The sequence below is a fragment of the Parasteatoda tepidariorum genome, chromosome 2 (genome assembly GCF_982258835.1).
Source record: "Parasteatoda tepidariorum strain Cologne lab strain chromosome 2, Ptep-v5.0, whole genome shotgun sequence".
In the NCBI taxonomy this organism is placed as follows: Eukaryota; Metazoa; Arthropoda; class Arachnida; order Araneae; family Theridiidae; genus Parasteatoda; species Parasteatoda tepidariorum.
Genome location: NC_141756.1, coordinates 77,694,590 through 77,716,876, shown reverse-complemented (window position 1 = coordinate 77,716,876; position 22,287 = coordinate 77,694,590). Strand labels below are relative to the sequence as shown.

General features: G+C 30.5%; 1 protein-coding gene across 7 annotated transcripts in view; it reads left to right on the top strand.

Annotated features, from left to right (window-relative positions):
• LOC107442807 (dystrophin) overlaps positions 1-22,287 on the top strand; it is a 238,478-nt gene that overhangs the window by 186,964 nt on the left and 29,227 nt on the right. For all 7 annotated transcript variants that reach the window (XM_087157549.1, XM_087157551.1, XM_087157550.1 and 4 more), the window contains 3 exons: positions 7,011-7,222; positions 9,384-9,538; positions 10,698-10,887. In XM_087157549.1, coding sequence (XP_087013675.1) covers positions 7,011-7,222; positions 9,384-9,538; positions 10,698-10,887 — 557 coding nt within the window. The remainder of the gene's footprint in view (positions 1-7,010; positions 7,223-9,383; positions 9,539-10,697; positions 10,888-22,287) is intronic.

The following is a 22,287-nucleotide window of genomic DNA, read 5'->3' as shown; positions in this document are numbered from 1 at the left end:
ATCTGTCGCTCCAACTATAATCGCCAAGATGCCAAATAGATTTTTAACTTGCAATTTTTTTTTTAAAAAAAACCTGTATATATTTGCCCGGGGGTGGCTACGAGTTATACCTTTCAAGTTGGTCCCTTTCTGTGATGTTTCTCTCGGGCCAATGCCCGGAAGTTGCCTAGACTTGGCGATTATTTTGCCACAGATCACGATACGGAAATCTCCCCAAACATATTCTTACCCCAGCACGAGAATGGAATTTTCCATAAAAAGCTTAGTTGTCATGAAACAAAGTTTGAATTTAACAAGAGTACTGCCGAACCGAATAATTCACGCTATTTCTAAGACTTTGAAAAACTAGAATCTTTTTACTTGAAGTATTAAGCATCGAATAATTTGGATGAAAAAAAAAGTACTCATGAGCAAGAAATATTTTATATAAATATATATATAGGGAAGAGACGCGATGGCTCATTGGTTAAGCCACCAAACTATCATAGTAAAGTACTTTGATCGATCCCTAGTGGCGGCTTGAAGTTCACCCAGCTTCAGAGTGATGGGTACCACCAGTTTGTCTGGAAGGTAAAGGCGGCCTGTGCGCAATGCTGATTATATTGCCATAATCATATGCTGTTGTTCTTAAAACTGTGGAGCAAACCTTCTGGACTGCTGCTGGAATGCTTTACTTTATATAAAAGGATTGTTTTGAATTTTTTTTATATAAATGTGAGTATTTTTTGTTATAAAGATGAGTGTTTTTTTAAAATAAAGATGAGTATTTTTTATAAATATTTTTTTTTTAAAGAACTGGGAAATCAATGCATTTAAACAGCCACTAGGATATTTTTTAAAGTCTCGTTTTTGTATCCTATTTTTTTTTTTTTTTCAGTATTGCTTCCGCTAGAGATATTTTTGCTGAATAATTCTCAGATATATTGCTTTTCTATTTTCTGGGCCCAGAATACTGCTTAAAACTTTAAACTATTGAGAATATTTTTGGATTCCATTCAAATTTTTCGGGCATTATATCAAAAATTTAAACTCGTTTTACAATATATAAAATAGATTTATTTTATGTAAGTCTTTGGGATTAATCTGGGATTGTTGAATTATTATTATTTTTTTAATTTTTTTTGCTTTCGGGCGGGAAAAAAAACATTTGTTGAATATGAATATTTGACAAGTTTTATTTTATGCAAAGAAAAAAAAAATTTTTTTTCCAGACGATGTGTCATCCGTCAACATTTTTAAAAATAATTTTTTATGAACAAACTCTATTTTTTTCTCTTCCCTCGAACGATTTGGAAATTTGCCAAGACTCCCGTTTTTTTCCCCTTTTTTTGTCACTTGAAGTAAATGGGTCTCCCCGATGTGGTATTTTCTCCAAATACGAATTACTAACACGTGGGTGGCACACCCCCTTTCCTTAAACTAAGTTTCGATCAATACCAGTACTCTTTTGAGGTTGTTCGTGCCTGCAGTTCGAATTTCTGCAAAGAAAGACAGCCTTTGCAAAAGATTAAGATTCCTTGGGGGGGGGGAGTTGAAGAATTTTTTTTTTTCCTTCTATTTTTCGCTTTCAATTTATTGGAATATTCACATTCAGCTATCTGTGATCTGCTACAAGTTGGTGTTGGAACTGATAAAAATTATTTAGTATGATAAATAGCTTTTTTTCCCTCCTTGTTTAAATATTTACTGCTGGTTTGTTGTAGATATCACAAGTCATGTGACTTTATTTGTTCTTTTCTTCGTTCGAATTACTTTTTAGCTTTGATAATCCAAGAAATATTTCTTATTGTATTTTTTTATAACTTTGTTTTGAAGTCTAACATTATGAATTGTAATGAAAATAGTTTTGCACTACTTTATTGTTAATTTTTACAACCTAAGTGTTTGTCTAATCTAAGGTATCTTATTATTTTATGAAGCATCTTACTTCAAAGCTGAATAAACTTATGTTCATTCAATTAAGAGTTTTTTTTCTCCTCCATCTATTCATCTTTCTTCCCCCCCCCCCTTAATTCTGTCCTGGTCTATCCGCGGAGATCTATTTTAGAATTTTCAGCTGCAACATCCGTAATTATAAACATCGCTAGAACGATTAAAAAAAAAAAAAATTATGCTATAATGTTTTAAGAACTAAAGACTCGTTTATTTATTTAAATTTGTTAATCTCATCCATGTCTTGCCAAAATTTAAAATTTATTTGGATTTTAACTACTAGTGTGATGGTTTTTTTTAAAATTATTTTTTTTTGTAAATTAAAAGGACATGTACTACATATAGATTAAATTTTAAAGCAAAGTATAGTAAAATTCAACTTTCGTAAGAAATCCCCTTAGATCCTCAAAATCCTCCTTCCCTTTTTAAAAAGTTCGAGCTAGTTATAAATTATCCTAATTACATGTCTTTCTGAATTAACTATTAATCTTTATCATAATTTTTTTTAAAAATTCCAATGCGTTTTTAAAAAAAGGAGAGAGAGGTTTGAATTTTGACGAGTTTAGTATACAGAGTGTTAAATAATAGTTACCTTTAAATGTCAATTATTAATTTATGTGAAAGGACATAGTTTCAAATTGTTCGGAAGAGCTGTTTTGCTTAGTGCCAGGAAGTAAGATGTTGCAATGAAAGATGTTTCCTGTAAATGTTGCTATTATGTAGTGGAAATTCTTATCTTAAATCAATACCAAGGAATATTGTGATATTAAAATGTTACCTTTGAGAAAAGTATGGCTTAATACTCTATTAGCCCCAATCACTTCATATACACGATATATAATGAATGTTGCTTAACCCATCTTCTTCATACACATAATGCATGAATGATAATGTTGCTAGGTTTCTCTTCCTCATATACATCATAATAAATGGTAAAGTTGCTAGAGCATTTTTCTTCATATACACAATGAATGGTGAAGTTGCTGGGCTGGACTTCTTCATTGCTCGATGAATGGTAAAATTGCTGGGACACTCTTCTTCATATGCGTGATGAAGGGTGAAATTGAGAGCCACTCTTCTTCACATAAAAAACAAATGGTAAAATTGCTGGGCCACTCTTCATATAAATAATGATTGGTAAAATTGCTGGGCCACTCTTCATCTAAAAAATGAATAGTAAAATTGCTGGGCCACTCTTCTTCATATACATAAGGGATAGTAAAATTGCCGGAGTATTCTTCTTTGTATACATAATAAATGGTAAAGTTGCTATGCCACTCTTCTTCATTTATATGATTAGAATAGTAAAATTGTTAGGTCATATTCACGAATCACTTCTTCATATTCACGATGGTCAACTTGTTAGGCCACTCTATGGTTTGGATAATTTCTGAGATTTTTTTGAATCAGCAAAGTTATTATCTAGGTCAATCTTAGTGAAGATGAATTTAAAAGCATCAGAACCAGTTTATTTGCTGGATGAAACAAAAAATTAGAACGTCTTTCTTTTTCCCGTATATCAGTGACAAATATTCAATAAATAATTGTCCCGCAGTGGACTGATCGTTAAGACACGGTTCCCAGCAGATCACCGAAGTCAAGCATCACTGACTGCGGACAGTGTGCGGGTGGGTGACCACTTGGATCAGTGTGCGTAGGGACCGAGGGTGTGCGGTATTGGTCATCGTTAAACTGTGCTACCGTAAAGTGCTCGACTTCGCTTGCAGGTAGTCGAATTACCGAAGCGGGGGTGCCATCCTCTCTGCAGAGGATCAAAATTGTGATGGCATGTCTTCGGATCATCCTCAGGGATGCTTCTCAGACCGTCGCCAATAGCCCATTGTGCAGCTCTAGTGCGACGTAAATGAACTACAAACAATAAATAATTAATCAGTAGCAGTCATAAATAATTAATAGTATCAACCAATATCTTCTTATTAAAACTTTAATAAGGGATCAAATCTATAAATATCTAGAATTAAAATGTCATCCTATTGAAATTAATTTTTGTGATTAATGGACAATTAATTCGAAATAATCATCAGATCATAAATAAGCTAATGAAAAGATATCATCTAACTAACCTCTGAACGTTATTTTTTCTCTCGCGTTTTACTTGGTAGCAAACGTGTTCAGATTTTACAACGTAAAAGTTAGTAAACAGATAAGCAGTGTTGTCATGTTAACTAAAAACTGAAACAATTTTTACAACCAAAGCTGATCTAACAGGATCCACCATAAGGGTGTATTACTTAATTGAATCAGCAGAATTGTTGCATATAATGATGCAAAATTTAATGATGTATAATCTTTCACCTTGTTTATATATTTATAAAATATTTGTTATTAGATCCTTCAAAAGTATCAACAAAACCAGAATCTCAATTATTGTTTTATTCATATTTTTTTAAAGTAATAATTAGAATTAGTTTGAAAAGAAATTATTTTTAGACTGTTACTTTACTATAGTAGTAATTACTTCCACTATATTTTTAACTCTAAAAATAATCGCATCTAATTCATCATTACTTATTCAAACGCGGTTCAGAATTACCTGAATGACTTATTTGGATAAATTAAATCAGGAGTGAAAGTTACGTGGTTATTTTCTCAACCGCTAACACTAATTTCTGTTCATTAAAATTCACCTTACCGTGTTTTATTCTCTAACAAGGACAGAGAATATAAATTTGTTATTTATTTGTAAATGGAATGTGAGATTTGTTCTACCTGCCCTTATTCTTGTCAGAATTATTTTTATCATCTTTCGAAAGTTTTGGCTAAAAGGGAGAGTAGAATATCAAAGGAACGGCGTTGTGCGTTTTCTTAATTACAAAGGAGAGACAAAATAAAAAATAATGAAAGGTCTTTCGGTTGTCTTAAGGAAAATGCGCCTCAACATTTCATCTTATTTCTCTTTTCTTACGAAGAAATATGAAACTTAGGTTCGTTTAAAGATATTCCAAGTAAACTTTCTTTCATTTTGGTGCCCCTTTATTGTTAATTTAAATTTCGCAAATGGGGCTGTTCAGATATTACGTAAGCACCCCAAGGGACAGAGAGGTGGTTTGTGATTTGCTTATTTTTGTTGACAAGTGGAAGGAGTAGTAAAGCTTACATACAACTCTTAAAAGTTCCCTTATTTTCCAATTGAAAAAAAAAAGTTTAAATTTTGAAAAAAAAATTACTCTTGGAAAAATTTGAAATGAAAGTTAAATTATAGGAAAGGTTTAAAAAAATATATATATAGAAAGAGTTGCAGAGATTATGGTGTTTGGATTTAAAAGTTTGGGATTTGCTTACTTTTGCTGACAAGTGGGGGGGGGGATATGAGAAGCGCTTTCGTAAATCTCTAAACTCCTACTATTTTTCAATATTTTTTTAAATGCAATAAAAGTAGCACGAAAAAGTTAAATTTGGATTAAGAAAAATTGGTGGAAAATTTTTTTCATCAATGGGTTTCATAAGTCAAATGTTTTAACTACAAAAGGAAAACACGATTCCCAAAAAATAATGCTCTCAAAATTTCATAAAATTAATTAAAGCGTAAATTTTGAATTTATGTAAAGTTACATCTTAGATTTCAATTCAATCCTAAAATTGCAATAAAAGTTACGGCAAATCAAGCGGTTGGGTGTTATGTCTTTTTTTACGTATGGAAGGGAAGGGTTTACTGATTTATTATTATTATTATTGTTAAAAAAGGGGATGATATACAAAATTACCAATAAACATGCTTACGTAATATTTTAACGGCCCCTATTGGATAAGGTGGAATGATTCTTCGAATTGAAGATTCAAAAATGTTATTTTAATATGTCTTGCTTTCATGTAGATAGCTTTTATTACTTATTAGTCTTAAAATTGTGTGCCACATTCTCGATGTTTGTTTAAAAGTAAGATTTTAAGACTAGAATGATTTAATACTTTATTTACTTGAGTTGAGGTGTTGTTAATATTTATATTTCGGCTGCTAATTAAGAGAGTAATTATAATTGTAACTGTGAATTGGTTTGGTTGAGCGTGCCAGTTCCTGTTACTTTTAAAATCGTTATTTTTCACAATGAATCGAAATTTTATTTATGAACAATTTGCAATTTAACCTTCAGGTTAAATGCTGTAAATTGAAGCCATTTAATGTCATTTTACCATATAAGTAAATATTTATTCTTCAATGAAAATTTATTGCATAATAAGACTTTACGCACCCACAAGAATTTAAAAAGAGGTATTTCCGTGAAAAGATTTTACGATAAAGTTCTTTTTGAATCGAATTGAATGTTTGTGGATTTTTCTTCTTCTTTTTACAAGTATTTTTGGGTATGTTTTCAATTTTTTTCTGAATTAGCTTCGACATGCAATTGGTCTTAAAGCTTATGAGGTTTTGTTATGAGGTTTCTAATACATGTTTTGTGTATTTATTTGAAATAATATTAATCGAATGACATAAAAGAACAAAAATACTGATCGGAAAAACCTGACTTCTCAAATTTTGGTTAGTTTGGATTTAAACATTTCCCAGAAATCATATTTATCTTTTAAATTTCGTTTCCACTGTCGATCATGTCTTGTGATAAATGCGTTGTAATTTTTACTGTAAAATTGAATGAATCTTAAGTTTTTTGTAATTAAAATGAATTATTTTAAAAACGAGATTTAATTTACTTTAGTTTTTAATCAAATTCACAGCATTCACTTATAAAAGGAAAAAAAAAATTGCTTTTGGTGAAATCTTTTACAAGTGATTGCATGTTGATTCCATTTTAATTAGACTTTTGAAAAACAAAATTTATATGTTTCTCGACGCGTAAGTAATTTCATATTTTAATGTGCATTGAAAAGTTAAGTTTTTCATTATTAATTTCAATGTTTAATTTATAAATACCTGCAAGGACCTCTATTTATTAATCTGTACTTCAAAAAATAATTGGAAAACTTACTTTAACGTAAAAAGAATCAGGAAAAAAGAGAAAGAAATTGCAGCAAAACTAAAATAAGCTCAGTTTTTAAAGGGTGCGAAAGGCAAAGTACAGATCTGTCAAAACAGGCCTATGAGTAATGTATGGTTGTTTTTTCAGCACTGCATCTCCACTCCGAGTGGGAGGAGGTGAGGGAGGGGGCAATGCAAAGAAAGCGACAGCTGGAAGGGATGCTGGCCGACGGACGCAGCTTTGACGAACGAAGGAGGGATGTGGAGTCCTGGCTCTCCAGGCTGCAAGCCCGACTCGAGCGCATGCCCCCCGTTGGTCAAACTTTAGACATTCTTGAAAATCAATTGAAGGAACAGAAGGTATATTAATTTTAATATTTTCTCTTTCTTTCAAACCAGGAAAAAATATTAACTTGGTTATCATTTTATACAGTGATATTTCAGGTTTATTGTTAATTATTATTTTGTTGGAAGAACAGAAATATTTTGTTCGAGTTTGATTTTTTAAAATATCTTTTTATGGATTGTAACTATTTCCAGTTAGCAAAATCAGTTCTTCATTTTGCTAACTGGAAATTTTTTTTTGCACTAAAGATGCTTTTTTATTATTTTATATCGCATTTCTCCATTTCTTTTAAATTAATTATGTGCACATTTTTGTTAATGCTGTGTTAATTCTAAGGCACGTCTACTAATATTCTATCCTTTGCTAAAAAATCTAACTTAATTTTAGTATCTTCCCTTCTTTCTTTTTCTTCTTTATTTTGTCTCTTAGTTTGCGCTCATTTTATGTAGAAAATATTTTTTCTTAGTAAAAGGATTTTATGTTTTTTGTTTTTCCACAAGATTTTGTTTTTTAATAAAATTGTTTACATTTCATTAATTTCTGACGATTTTTTTTATAAGATTTATTCTTGAATGAGAAACAAGTTCTGTAAATAAATCTTTTATACTTTTTAGCATAAATTTTGATATAAAAAACTATTTGTATGTTTTTTTTAATTTTTTATCTGAAATAACTTTTATGTGATAATTTGCTTTTTTCTATTCATCGATTTTTGACTTAAGGTTTTTTTTTAGTCTATAAAGTACTAATCTACAAATACTTTTTTTCTTTCTTAAAAGATCCTATTAAAAATAAATATCATAACAAAATATCCAATTTGTTATATAATCAGTTTATTTTTATGGAGTTATTTCTCGTACATGCATTTTGTTTGTTTGCAGTTGAACTTTTTTCTTTTTGTGATTCAAACTTAAGCTGGCAACATGTATTTTATTTAATTTCTGATACCCAGTGAGAGTTTGTAAGTTAAAACTATTATTAGAGCTCTTATAAACAAATTTTATTTATTTATTTTTAATTTATTGTGTTCAAGAAACATTCTTGTATATAATATTTGTTGGAGTATGAACTATGCATGCTTAGATCCTCAGAAACAGCTTTTGGGTTTTTATATTTTTTAGCTATCTTTTTTAAACAATGGTATTGGAACATGAAATGAATCTGACAATATTTTTTTTTAATCTCTAGTTATGCATCATAAGACCTAATGGATATTTTGTGATTTCATGCTATCTTTTTTAAACAATGTTGTGGGAGCATGAATGGAATCTAAATTTCTTTTTTTTTAATCTCTAGTTATTCCTCATAAAACCTAATGGAGATTTTGTGGTTTTATGCTATCTTTTGTAAACAATGGTGTAGGAGCATAAAAAGAATCTTAACAATATCTTTTGTATCTCTAGTTATTCATCATAAGACCTAATAGAGATTTCGTGATTTTATGCTATCTTTTGTAAACAATGGTGTAGGAGCATAAAAAGAATTCTAAACTATTTTTTTTTAAATCTTTAGTTATTCATCATGACCTAATGAAGATTTTGTTATTTTATGCTATCTTTTGTAAACATGAAAAGAATTTGACAATGTTTTTTATTTTTTTATCTCTAGTTATTCATCATAAGACCTAATAGAGATTTTGTGATTTTAAGCTATCTTTTGTAAACAATGGTGCAGGAGCTTAAAAAGAATCTAAAACTATATTTTTTTTAATCTCTAGTTTTTCATCATGACCTAATGAAGAATTAGTTATTTTATGCTATCTTTTGTAAACATGAAAGGAATTTGACAATGTTTTTTATTTTTTTTTTTATCTCTAGTTATTCATCATAAGACCTAATAGAGATTTTGTAATTTTAAGCTAACTTTAGTAAAAAAAAAAAAAATTTTTTTTTATCTCTAGTTATTTATCACTAGATCTAATGCCAGTTATGAGTTTGATGTTTACAATAATGTATCAGCATTTAAAAATGGTCAGTGTTTCAACACTTGGCTAAGCTCCAATTTTCAGATTTTCTGTTAGTGTGAGTCTTCTTGACTTATTGTATTATTTTAACTAAATTCTTAATCAAGTAAGGCTGGCATTCCAAGGTTAAATTACGCCTAACTTAAAATGTCATCCTACATGTATCTATCTCATGCTTTAAGTAACAATTTTTATTTTATTTTATCGTCTAGGCTTTGCAAGCTGAAGTAGGCCAATGGAAAGGAGCTGTTGAAGGTGTAACAAGAACAGCGCATAAAATTGCTGCTGATTGTCCACATGATGATGCTAACAGACTTAGAGCAATTGCTGATAGGATTAATCAACGATACACTGAACTTGCTATCAGGTGTGTGGATATGTTTTTTTTTTAAAATTTGTAGCTGTGCATCATTCACAGCTGATTGAAACTATTTACTCAATAAGTCTTGAATTGGTCTCAGGTCATGATTTCATTTTAAAAATCAGTAGCTAAGTTTGCTAATGCTAAAAAATACTTCATGCAAAATCAGGGTTCATACAAGTATTTTTTAAAATGGCATCGCAATACGTTTCGTGATTCAGACAATTCAACTTAACCATTGCAATGAGACTTATTGCAATTAAACGATCATTGAATAGTTAATATAAAATATTTATACTCGTATAAAGGTAAAATTTAAATACCGTAATGCGCGATTCCGAATACGTTAGTAATAATAATATCAGGTTTAAAGTATCGATATTTTTAAAACGATGTGGATATTACGTAGGCGGGAAGTAAGACAACTAACTGTAACAACTGCCGAGAAAACGATTAGAAAATGACGTTGATTTACGACGGTAATCAAAAAGTGACTACCGAATTCGAACATCGATGTCGCAATATCGTATTAATTATACCGAAGTTTCAAAAATCATGTGGAAATCAGCGAAAAAACGATAAATAACTCTCGAAAAAATGATCAGAAAACGATGAGAATTTGCAATGGAATCTTCTTTAACTCAGAGTGTCAAGTAGTGATAACCCTAATTCAAAATTCGCGTGTCGTAATAACATTGAATTAAAAATATCGTCATTGAAAAATTACGTGGAGAAAAAAAAAAAATAAATCGGAAAAACGATCGAAAATCTAGATTATTAGAAGTTGCGAGCAATTTTTGCTACTGCGTTTTTCTGTAACTAGGGTTCAATTTTCTTTAACTAGCAGTTTGCTACTTGCTAGTCGACGAAATCGCTCCCTAATTGAACTTTTAAGACTTTTCGAACACTTTTTCTCATGTTTCTGATAGAAGTATTAGAAAGTTTTAATTAAAATTGTAAAAATGGCAAGAGCAAGCTTTCGAATACAGTGTTTTTGTTATTACTTTGATTAAAATTTTGGCTTATTTCTTCCTAATAACTAAAAAAGGATAATTCACATTATTAATGAATGAAAAAATAACAAACTAATGATTATTAAATTGCTTTTGTTGATTGGAATCCGCATGCGTTTTGTTTCATTATGTGTTCTGTTTTGTTTCTACAGTGTGCAGTCCCGGGGAAAAGCTCTGCTAAATGCCCTCAACTCTTTGCAGCAGTTAGACAAGGCTCTGGATAGGTTCCTTGCTTGGCTTTCAGAGACAGAGTCTGCTCTCGAACTGCTGGAAGCAGAAGAGGAGAAGTATGGGCCCAGGGATGACTTTCATAGGTCTCATGGCTGTCACGATCAAATAAGAGTAAGTGGAAGCATCATTTTTCATAATAGTGTAGGATTCTCTTCACCTTCTCTTGTTCATCATTCTTTAACCTCAATCTGTTGAACATCTGTTCAATTTGCAACATTAACTAAAGGTGAGCTTATTTTTCAATACAATTAACATGATGTTGAATCGGTAAAATTCCAATTACCCCCCCCCCTTTTTTTTAAATTTTGTTTTATAACCGTCGTTGAACAGCTGACCTAATTTTTTTGGGTTTACGACTACTAATGTTCAACTCCGTAGCCTTGTAATTTTGAGCCCAATCCAGAAGACAAGGGAACTCCTGGATCAAGTATTCTGAGAAATTTGCCTTCGTGGAGGACTTTTTGATGGAATTTACCCCCATTTACTTTACATGGAAAGGAAGACTACGAAAACCTCCCACGTTTAGCCTGACGGCAAGGGGACTCTAACCCTTGATCCGTCTACCACTGAGGATATTTCACGTCAGCACTGTGGTCGGTGCAAGCCGGATGCGGAATTCGTATCGACCAGCCATCGCCGGGATCGAACCCCGGTTCACCTCATTGGATGGTGAACGCTCTATACCCTGAGCTATCGCGGCTCTCACTTTATTTGTTGCTAAAAAAAAATCTAACTGCACAGACGTGACTGGTCCCAGGTCCGGAAAAAAAGAAAGGCACCCTTAAGGGCCAACATCAAAATATATAGGTGGAAGAAGAAAAAAACGGTAATCAAGGACACAAAAATAAATTAATTTAAAAAAAAAAATCTATTTCGTATCCATGACGAGGCATTTCATGATAAATATTTTTTTCTATTGTCTGAATTATTATTATTATTATTATTATTATTATTTTTTTTTTTGAAATATAAATTGGAACGAGGGAGAGTAGAAAGAATTAATAAAATTACGGTGTTCAATTAATTCACCCTGATTTCAATTAATTCACCCTGAGCAGGGAAAGCGCAGCATTGTTTACAAATGGCAAATTATAAATACATTTTAGTTGCATTAGGAAATATTATAAAAGATAGGTAATAAAAGCAATTTTTAATACGTTTTTAAAGTTGAGACGTATTTTCTTATGCATTTTCAGGCACGAACTTTTAGCAAGAGTTTTGTAAAGTTAGTTTTTGTTTTACAGATAAACCTTTTTGAGATAGTTAAACAATTTATTAAAATTCTTATATAGCTGCCTTGAGAGAAATAACTATCAAAAGTATAAATAAGAAACATGAGAGCACGGAAAGAAAAAAATGGGCCACCCTGAATAACTTTTGATCAAATGATAGATTCTTCACGTTTTAAGAATCAATTTTAATCGTTCAAGGGGTGATCTCAAATGCGCTAATTAATTAGTGCTAACATTTTTTCGAGTTACGAAAGCAGATACGGAAACGTACTTTCTCTAAATAAACATAACCTCTTTTCAACCCACAATAGCGCGCAATCTGGGAAATGGGTCCGAATTTGGTCAGGAGAGCGGTCCAAAGTTTAAACCCTTTGATGTTAAAGTTCGATTTTTCAGGAACTATTCGCCTGATTTTGCGTGAATTTTGTATTTTGCCATGCAAAATTACATTCTTTAAAAGAATATTTTTTATTTCCAATGAGCTGCACAATCTGTCTTGCCGATGAGCAGACCTAGTGCGTTCTCCAGAGGTTGTATCCACTCTTTCAGGACCACCACAATGGGTGAGATACCGTTGGTCATGTTAATTTGGACGTCTAGTTTCTGCCACACTAGATGGCAGCACCGAGACTCTATTTAGATGCTAAAGTGCACTAGGAATTTAATTTTGCCGGAAATGCCAAGAGCCAATAAGGCACTCCAGGGATCTTTTACATGCCGCATAATCATACGACCGCTGATGGATTTCTGCATCCCGAAAATCCGGTGTCTGGGCCGGGGATCGAACCCGCAGACTTGGGCTCAGAAGGCCGACGACAAACCAACTGCGCCACCCTGTCACCTTTAAATCTATATAAAAGTTGTATACGTAATAATTCAAAAAAAATTGTCGAGTATTGGTAAATAAATTATCTTTGGATAAACGAATATTATAACTGTGTGCAAAAATTTTTATATGGCGAAATACGAAAAAAAAATATAAGTAAAATAAAATTAAGGAGTCCAAACTTTGGACAGCTCTCCTGACCAAATTATTCGTGCCATTTTTCCCAGAATGCTGCATTATTATGTGAGTCAGGGATTCGAATCTGTCGAAAAAAAGGTATGTTTAATTGGGGAAAAAGTACGTTTTTGTTTCTGATTTATAGCATTACCGCATTCACTAATAAATTAAGCAACATATTTGAGGTCATTCCCTTGAATCATTGAATCCTAGAGCATAAAGATTCGATCATTAGGTTAAAAGCTATTCAGAGTGGTTCGATTTTTTTCTCACTGTACACCAATTAAAAAAAAAAAGAAAACTACTAAAAAATATGCTGTGAGGACATAAAAAATGAATTCCATTGGAAAGTTCGAAACGGGAAGTATGAATTTTTATTGATATACCCCTTTTCTAAATTCGCGAAATTGTCGTTCTTTAAGCCATGAAAATGTTTCGATATTTTCCTTTTTTTCGCAAATCTAACGGAAAAATATAAAACGTTGAATGGTTGCATTATGTTAGTTAAGTACTTAATTATAAAACTTAATGATATTTTATAAAGCTATTTAATGCAAAAAATTGTCCGCTACTTGGTAAATACGTTTTTAAAAATTATCTAATTGATTATCTAATTCATTTTGAATATTTAATTTCACAAAATATTTGGGTTTACTGATTGAGCGAGGAATAACAAAAGCTCTCTCTTTTGATGAGGTAATAGACACAGCAATTGCATGAAATTTTATTTTAAAATAAATTCATTTTCGTTATGAAGCACAATAGTTATTTTAACAGTTTAATGTTTTTTTAAATTTGACAGGCATTAGAAAAATGCAAAATATTATAGAAAATGTATTTTGATAGTTTGTTTTCCTTTTTTTTTTTTTTAAAGAAAAATTGTATACTTGATTCTTTGTAAGAATCATTAATAGAAAGTTTTAAAAGAAAAAAAATTAATAATCGTGAAAAAAATTTTTTTTTTGAAAATTTAACAGTTATTTTCTATTTAGTTGTGATAAATAAAGGGTCTTATGCAACTTTTTTAAATGCTTTTTTAAGCTTTATCGATGTAAATTTGTTAATTTGAGTATATTTTTATGAGTGAATTTCGTTGGAGTACATTTTATATGCGAATGTAGAGCCGCCTTGGTTTTGAATTTGGTCTGTTAAATAGTTTTCAAAAATTGTGGTTGTAAAACTTAATTCGTTTTTCATTGTAATCTTTTTTTTGCGGAAGTCAGTCCAAAATGTCTTTATGCAACTTAGCGTTTACTAACTTCGTTAATAGCTTACAACCTGAAATGTTCACACGGATTGTACTCTACAACCTGATTTATGTTTCTACCGACCAGGTTTTTGATTAACCAATTGTTTGTTTTGTAACGGCGAAAAATAAAATATTAGGAAGATATCGCAAATTTACGTTAGCTTTCGTACTCTTTCGTACACTAGAAGTGCGCATGCGTCAATTCTGGTGAAAATTATCAAACTTACAACAGTGAAAATGAGAGATTTTGAGTTAGAAATCTGTAAGTTAGAAACGCTAACATAGTGTAATATCATTTTAACTTTGACCTCAAAATCAAAATTAACAATGGACGTAGACTATCTCTTTAAAGCTGTGGCATGTGATTCAAGAAGCTTTGCTCCACGAAAACATGTGGATCTGAGAGTAGAAAAATTTTGCAGATTATAGATTTTGATAAATTCAGCTATATTATTGCTTTGCTTTATTAATATTATTAATATTTAAAAGAAAAATAGTATCGAACTTCTTTTGATTATTCAACTTTTTTTTTAACTGAGTTAAAACAAATATAATTCATAATTTTTAAATAGCGAAAATATATCTAGTTTCTTATGGAACTAGTGCAATTAGACAACCATAATATTAAACAAAAACCAATAAAATAACTTTTTTATTGAATGAACCAATTTGTTGTATGATAATACGATTCATTTCTAAATTTCATCAATACATTTCTTCAAATTCGCATTCCATTTTCATGTTTTTAGTTGGAAGGTAGGCTTAAACAGAAAACAATATTTAACTGTTATAAGCAGCATGCTTGTAGTTTTGTCTTTGTAGTGTAAATCACGCTAACACAACGTAAAGATACATATAATCTAAAATAAACACGAGCATGCGCAGTTGCACGAATCTTACGTACGGAAGCTAGCGTAAAGTGCGAAATCTCCCTACTGTCGAAATTTTTAACTTGGTAAATAATATAAAATTGCAGGTAGTTCGTTTTTGAAACATCGGAAAACTAAATTTTAATCTGTTTTAGGCTAAAATAATTACCTTATCAGTCTAGTTTTAAATACATCACTTGCCTAATCAATAATCTCCGCTCTTTGATTTTTTTTTTTTTAAATAGTGTTTCACATATAGTTTTTATTTTAATTTTAATATAGCTTAAGTCGACTCCAAACTGTATAGATTCAAAACAAGATTATCTAATTGCAAACACCACTAAATAACAATATTTTTAGACATAAATAAATAATTTATTTAGGTTATTAACATTTCTTTTTAGCGATTTGGAAAATGGAATATTCATTTTTCACTTGAAATTCATTCAAAAAAATTCAAAGAAAAAGTCAAGAAAAATTCTTTTATTTTCCTTCCCATTTTTAAAAGCATCGGAAATTAAATTTTTTTTTGAAAATAGCAATATGATCAATAAATCAATTTCAAATGAATCTTAAAAACCTCATTTGCCAAATCAACGAACTTCATCAATGAACCATCATCAATTAATTCCACTCTCTGATTTATTTCTTTTTTAATTTCAAAGTACTTAATTGATTCTAAACTGTATTCAAGTTTCTCTATTAATTAGCATTAACAATAATTTTTAAGACTAAAAAAATAAATTATTTAAGTATTTATTTATTTTTCTATTCGGGTTGTTATATGTTTTTAAACGATGTGGTAAATGGGATATTTATTTGTCGTGAAAGTTCACACATTGTTTCCCAAGTTTTTAAAAACATCGGTAATCTAAATTTTTATCTATTGAAGAAAATAACGATATGGTAAATTCCAAATGAGGTTCGTCGATTGTAATTTGGTATATTTATCGTTTCTTTTCCTTGAAAAAAAATTCTTGTTCCCTCGCGAAGAAGTGAAGTGATTATGCCTAACCATGTGATTTAAATCGAAGATTTAATTGGATACCTAAAAGCGGCATTATGCGTTTGTGTCGAACCCATTGACTTCTAAATCGACGAATGCCATGATTTACTGACGATGACATCACTTGCAGGTATCCAATTATAGTTTGAAATCAGACTTCGTTCTTTAAATCTTGATAAAAGAATTCTATTTCTGAAATTTATTTAAGATAGCTCAAAGTTTTATATTTCAATTATTCACAGTCGATAATACAAGTTATTCTTCGTTTAATTAAGGGGTATTGATGCATAACTATTTCTTACATGAATTTCATTTTCCTAGCACAATAAAAAATAACGAATTCATTTTATTATCATATCTATTACTGAATTCGTTCAATTTGTAAGATTCATTCGGAAGACAATTTTCCATTTACGGATTAAAGTTTGCTGGCAAAGTGCCAAAATATTAATAGCTTATTAATTTTTTTTCTTCTCTCGTGTCTTGTTTATTGTCTATATCGTGAATAATGCATTTCTTAATTATCAACAGTGCGAATTATCGTTTTTAATTATAAAGTCCCTAAATATTTTCGTTTAAAACTAATCGAAACAGTTTAGCGAAGCTCTTTTTATTCCTTCTCATTTTATCGTCTGCGAAGTCGGAAAACTTGAATTTCATTAATATGTCTTGGGAGTTTCGAATTGTCGGAAAGTAATTGGAATTCCTTTGAAAACTCCTTACTTTTACTACTCCTTTTACAAATAAGCTTTTTCACCTTTTACTGTAACATCATTGGTTACAAACGGAAAGGGGGAAAAAAAGAAGAAGAAAGAATGAATGAAACTGGAAGTTTTCTGTATCATGTTAATTATTCAACGAATGACGTAGGCGAAGCCATTAGTATCTTGCTTAATTGTTTTGCGAATACCTGCCTCAGCCGTTGTGGTATTTGTTAGAAATGTTGTGGAAAGGCATCGGAAATCATTAAATATTAATTCACGGGAAGTTCCCTCTAAGAATTTATTAAGTGGCTCTGAATATTTTATAAGTGGTGCCCGTACTGATAGGATAGTATATTCTGTGCGGGTGTTAGCTTTTTCTTTTTCGAACTTATCTGGAAGTCGCAACCTTTTATAAGGTGATACATTACTGCAGGTGAATGCTAAAGGAATCTGCAGTTTAGTTGTTTACTTGTCTTATTTTTAACGATGCTTTTCAAAGCGATCTCTACGGCATCGGATCTTCCGACTTAGTCAAAATATTTTGCCTGTAAAATTACGGTATTTTACATCAACTGTGTCTGCTCCAGCTTTTCTATATTTTTCTGTCAATAATATAAATAATTACTTTTATAAATGTCAATTATTAGATTTTTTAATATTTTATTTGTTGTTATTACATTTCTACACAAATTATAGCTTGTTTTGTGATAAATGAAATCGAAATCGATCGAAAAAAATCTATCAAGTTTATACTTTTTATATACTTTCTTATATATACTTAAATACTTCTTATATATATATTTTTTTCACGTACTGAATTGAAACTTGATGGATTTGAAAACACATCTTACTTATGTAAATTAGTACATAGGCGCGTATTTGGCGAGGGTGGGTGTGTACATTCCCCTCAGTAATTAACATCGAATTAAATTCAGCTAAGTTTAAAACAATTTAAGAAATAAAAAATAAATTTTTATCTTATCGTGAATTGTCGTAGAATATGAATTTTAAGTTTTGTCCCTAAATTTCAAATTAAGAAATAAAAAGTACAAATTAAAAAATGAAAAAAAAAATTTTTTTTTTTTTTTTTTTTCCCAAATGTTTAGTTGATCTTTAGTTGATGTTTAGTCAGTTTTTTTTTTTAATTTTTGTAATAAGTGAAGTTAGAAAAACTTTTGTAATTGGAAATTTTAATTTCGTCCCCCTCAAGGATGCGACGTCAGTTCGTGTATTAAATAATGATGACAACTGATTAAATTGCGAAGTATAAGGTGCAAAACATATGGTGACATACTGATCTGTTTCTTGTTCCTGAAAATATAAGGTGTTGCTTTAAATAATTTTTATAATTAAATCACGAGAATGGTCGGAAGTTCGGATCCCTATATCTAGTTGGAGCTAGATGGGATTTTTTATTTTTACAGTACATAGTGTTTTCCTCCCTACTTCTAGAACTAATTGTCCTAATTGAAATTTTTTTTTACACTCAATTATGAAAGTTGTGTGGGCCAGTGATAATTTCATGCAAAATAGTTTCAATAAATATTTATTATTTTATTTGTTTAATTTAATAAGTGATTTTTTGTGAAAATTCTGAAGTAATATTTCGCGTTATGTTAAATTATACAATTTATAAATACTAAATCCGAAACTAAATCGAGGAAGAAAAAAAAAATGTTTAAAATTTTTATTATTTTTGTTAAAAGTTGGTACTTTTAGATCGTTCAATTTATTTCTTAGTTTGTGTAAAAAATAAAGGCGGCCTGTGCACATTGCAGGCCACATTGCCACAATCATGCTGTTGGTCACGAAATTGTGAAGCCCTTCGTGACTCTTCTGGTCTGCAATAGACTTGGCAAGATTGCTTTACCTTTTAGATAGTTATTTGTCTGTAACTAACTGATCAACTGATTTTTACAAAGTTTAGTTATGCAAACATGAATTATACGAGAATTTGTGTCTCACAATTCAAAATTTTTTTATCACTATGAAATCAAATAACAAAAAGTAATACATTATTTAAATTTTGCTTGAGACAATAAATTTTTTAAAATAGTAACGTTCTATTGATTAATTTTTATTATTATTATTATTTTTTATTATGGACCTAAGCATCCAACTGCTCTCTGGCTTAATTAGTGATACAAAAATTTTCAGATTGCGGCATTCCCCACGTTTTGAGGATTCAAAATCCAAATCCATTGAAAAAAAATTTAAATTTTTTTAAAAATATATATAGAGAGAAAATGCGTTCTTGAAACAAATTCTGTAACTTAATATTTTGCACTAAATAATTTGTATATTTTGTGTTTTCATCTGACTGTGCAATATAAGGTAATTATTAAATATTTGTTACTAGATAAATTAACTTGCATTATAAATGATGTCGAACGTATTTCTGGTTTACCTTAAAATATTTTTTGAAATTTAAAAACCCGAAATTCTCTTATTTGTAAAACTTATTAATCCAAGGGGCATTTTGTGCTCTTATATTTATGTTTAAATACTTTCTCGCAGTTTTAAAACATAATAATGGAAAATAATTTAAATTGATAGACTATAAATTTATGCGTTTTCCTATTTTTACATAAAAAGTTCTAGAATTCAATGAAGTCCATTTTCGCTAGTCCCCCCCCCTTTTTTTTTGAGGAAATGAATTCGTGTTTTATACCAATACCCTACGGTAGTTTTCATCTTTTAACAGACCATCAAATTTTGACCGCAAGGAGAAACTTTTTATAGGTGTTGAAGAGACACGAAAAACTTTCTAAAAGATGAAGTCATTAGAAAGAATCATTAATTTTCCCGATCTCTGCGGCTATTGTCACGATGACATCATATCCAAAACACTCCATTGTCTTAAAGGTTACGCAAGGTTTTTTTTTTAATCAGGTTTACTCGTTTACCTGGCAATATTGTGGGATACATCACTCGATATCTATCCAGTTGCCCGTTTATGTCATTTACTGTTTGGCGAAGTTTCAAATTCGGACACTAGTGTTTACACCTGTCTACTGTGGAACTTTTCTTTTCCGAAAAATGTCTACTAGAAGTGCCGGTCTCAAGCATATCACTTAGGTGATAGCATAATCTTCCAAGAGGGGTCGTTTGTTTAACTTCTTTTTGTGGCATCTCTTCATTTTTTACGAGATTTCGCTTTTACAAGTTTAGAGAACGCCCCTCTGTTATTTTTTTTTCTTTCCGAGAGCGTCTGGACTTAAGGGAATGCTTTCAAATACAACCATCCTTTAAGTGATGGCCATGGAGTGGTTTTAAAAAGAAAACGCGGACTTCTCCCAGAAAGTAAACTTTTTATCTTCTACCTTAAATAGCTCGATGGAGTGGTACTTTATTCCTCTTCGTCTTCTTTAGAAAAAAAAAAAGTCCATCAGTTTTCTACTTTCCTCCGAAAATCTTTTCATTTAGTCACAGTCCAGCGCTTGTTTGAGTTCGTTAAATTTCTTCTGTAATGGTAAAAATGGAAACAGGTATTGCGAAGGACGATGAAAGCTTGTGTCCTATGATCCAGCAGGTTTATTGTTGACGGAGATCTTTCTCAAATCGTGACTGAGTTATGTTTTAAATTCCATATGCCACAGTGATGTATCGCCTGGAATTTTGATGAGGAAATAAAAATGAAGATTCCGCACCACTTTTGGTATCGAATCAGATTCAAAATTTTCAAGTGGGTGTAAAATAGAAACTTTTATTCTAAATATGGGAAATTGACTGGTTAATTTTGCGATCGAGATGGTCAAGGCGGTAGAAGTAGAAATGTCGATCGATTCAAAGGAAAAAGGATTAATGATCGTTAATTACAGCGTTCAGCACACTTTGCGAAACATGGAAAGCGTAAGTTTGCTTTTTTTTAATTTGTTTTATATTTTACCAGAGTTTTCTAGCTATTGTTTTTCGTATCACAAGCCATGCATGCTACTTGTTTGCTTTCCTAATTTTAGGCCAGTCATAGAAATTTTTTAAAATGCGGAATTATTTTTATTGAATTATGCTTGAATTATTATTATTAAGATGCAAGAAAAGTTTCGTGCATAAATAATAATGCTTTATGTATAAAATGAAATGGTGCGTATGTGCTCTACTGGCCAAATAAATTCACAACTCATTTGGTTGAACACTGATTTTTTCACGTTTGTTTTATTTTTTATTCAATTTACAGAATTTGCAACTTTAATGTCATAAAAACCTATTTTTAATCACATTTTAAATAATTATAATTTTTTAAAAACCCATTAATTATTTTTTAAAGAAACTAACGTAGTTAATAATTTTTAAAATAACTCTTCTAAGTAAAAATTTCTCAACAGAAGGTGTTTACCCCAATTTAATTAATAATAATTTTTAGATGTCTTCAGGACCGTAGAAAATAGCTAAATAAAATTCGTAAAAATTATGCTTCACTGTGTTAATAAAAATATATTTATTCGAATGGTGCGTTTACGCACGTTTATATCCGTCGTTGAACAGTCTACCCAATTTTGGGTTTACGACTACTAATGTTCAACTCCTTAGCCTTACAATTCTGAACCAATCCAGAAGACAAGGAAATTCCTGGATCAGTACCCCCAAAGGTATTAATTTGTTACGGGAATACGGCTGACTTCGCGAAACGACAGATTTAACGTGCATCAGTCACCATTTACTGCACGGGTAGTCTTCTGCCGGCTGGGATCGAACCCGCGAACTTATGGACATGGGCCCAGTGCCCTACCAACCAGGCTATCCCGGCCTTGTTTACGCACGTTTAGTCGTAAATGGGGTTAATTATTGATGTTGTAATATCTTAAAGAGGGCGTGAACTTAATTTATTGCTATTTGCCGTCCAATGAATCGCACTCATTTTCTTATTCAAACATTTTTTTCCCATTTAAACTCTTTATTTACTAAATTAGTAAAATATTATCAAAAATATGAGGAACTTTTCTGTCCTATTAAATAATGTCTATTTTGTCAAATATTTTTATAATATTTTCTATTTTTCCATATATTTGATTTGGGATTTACACTTCATTATGAAATTTTAATTAAAGTTAAACGTTTAATACTTTGTTTCATAACTTGTCGAAAAATTTTACGTATCAATTAAAAAAAAATAATAATTAAAAAAAAATCAAAGACTTGTTTGGAAAATTGACCGAGATAAAAAGCTGAGCATTGAGGAATGAAATTGAGGAATCATAAAATAGAGTCCTCGTACGAAATATCAATAATTAAATAGTTCAGGTGATGTTCAACTTCAAATAATTGTGTGTTGTTAATGACTAGTGATAAACCGAAAGTCATATTAGAGGGACTGACAAGTTCCAATGGAATGTTATATTCCGTTTCAGGCTATATAGAAATATTAGTGAAACTTAAAAGTCCCGTTGGTACGTGGAGGTTTAAGTATTATAAACAAAAGTTAACGTTTCAGTTATTACTGAGTTATTA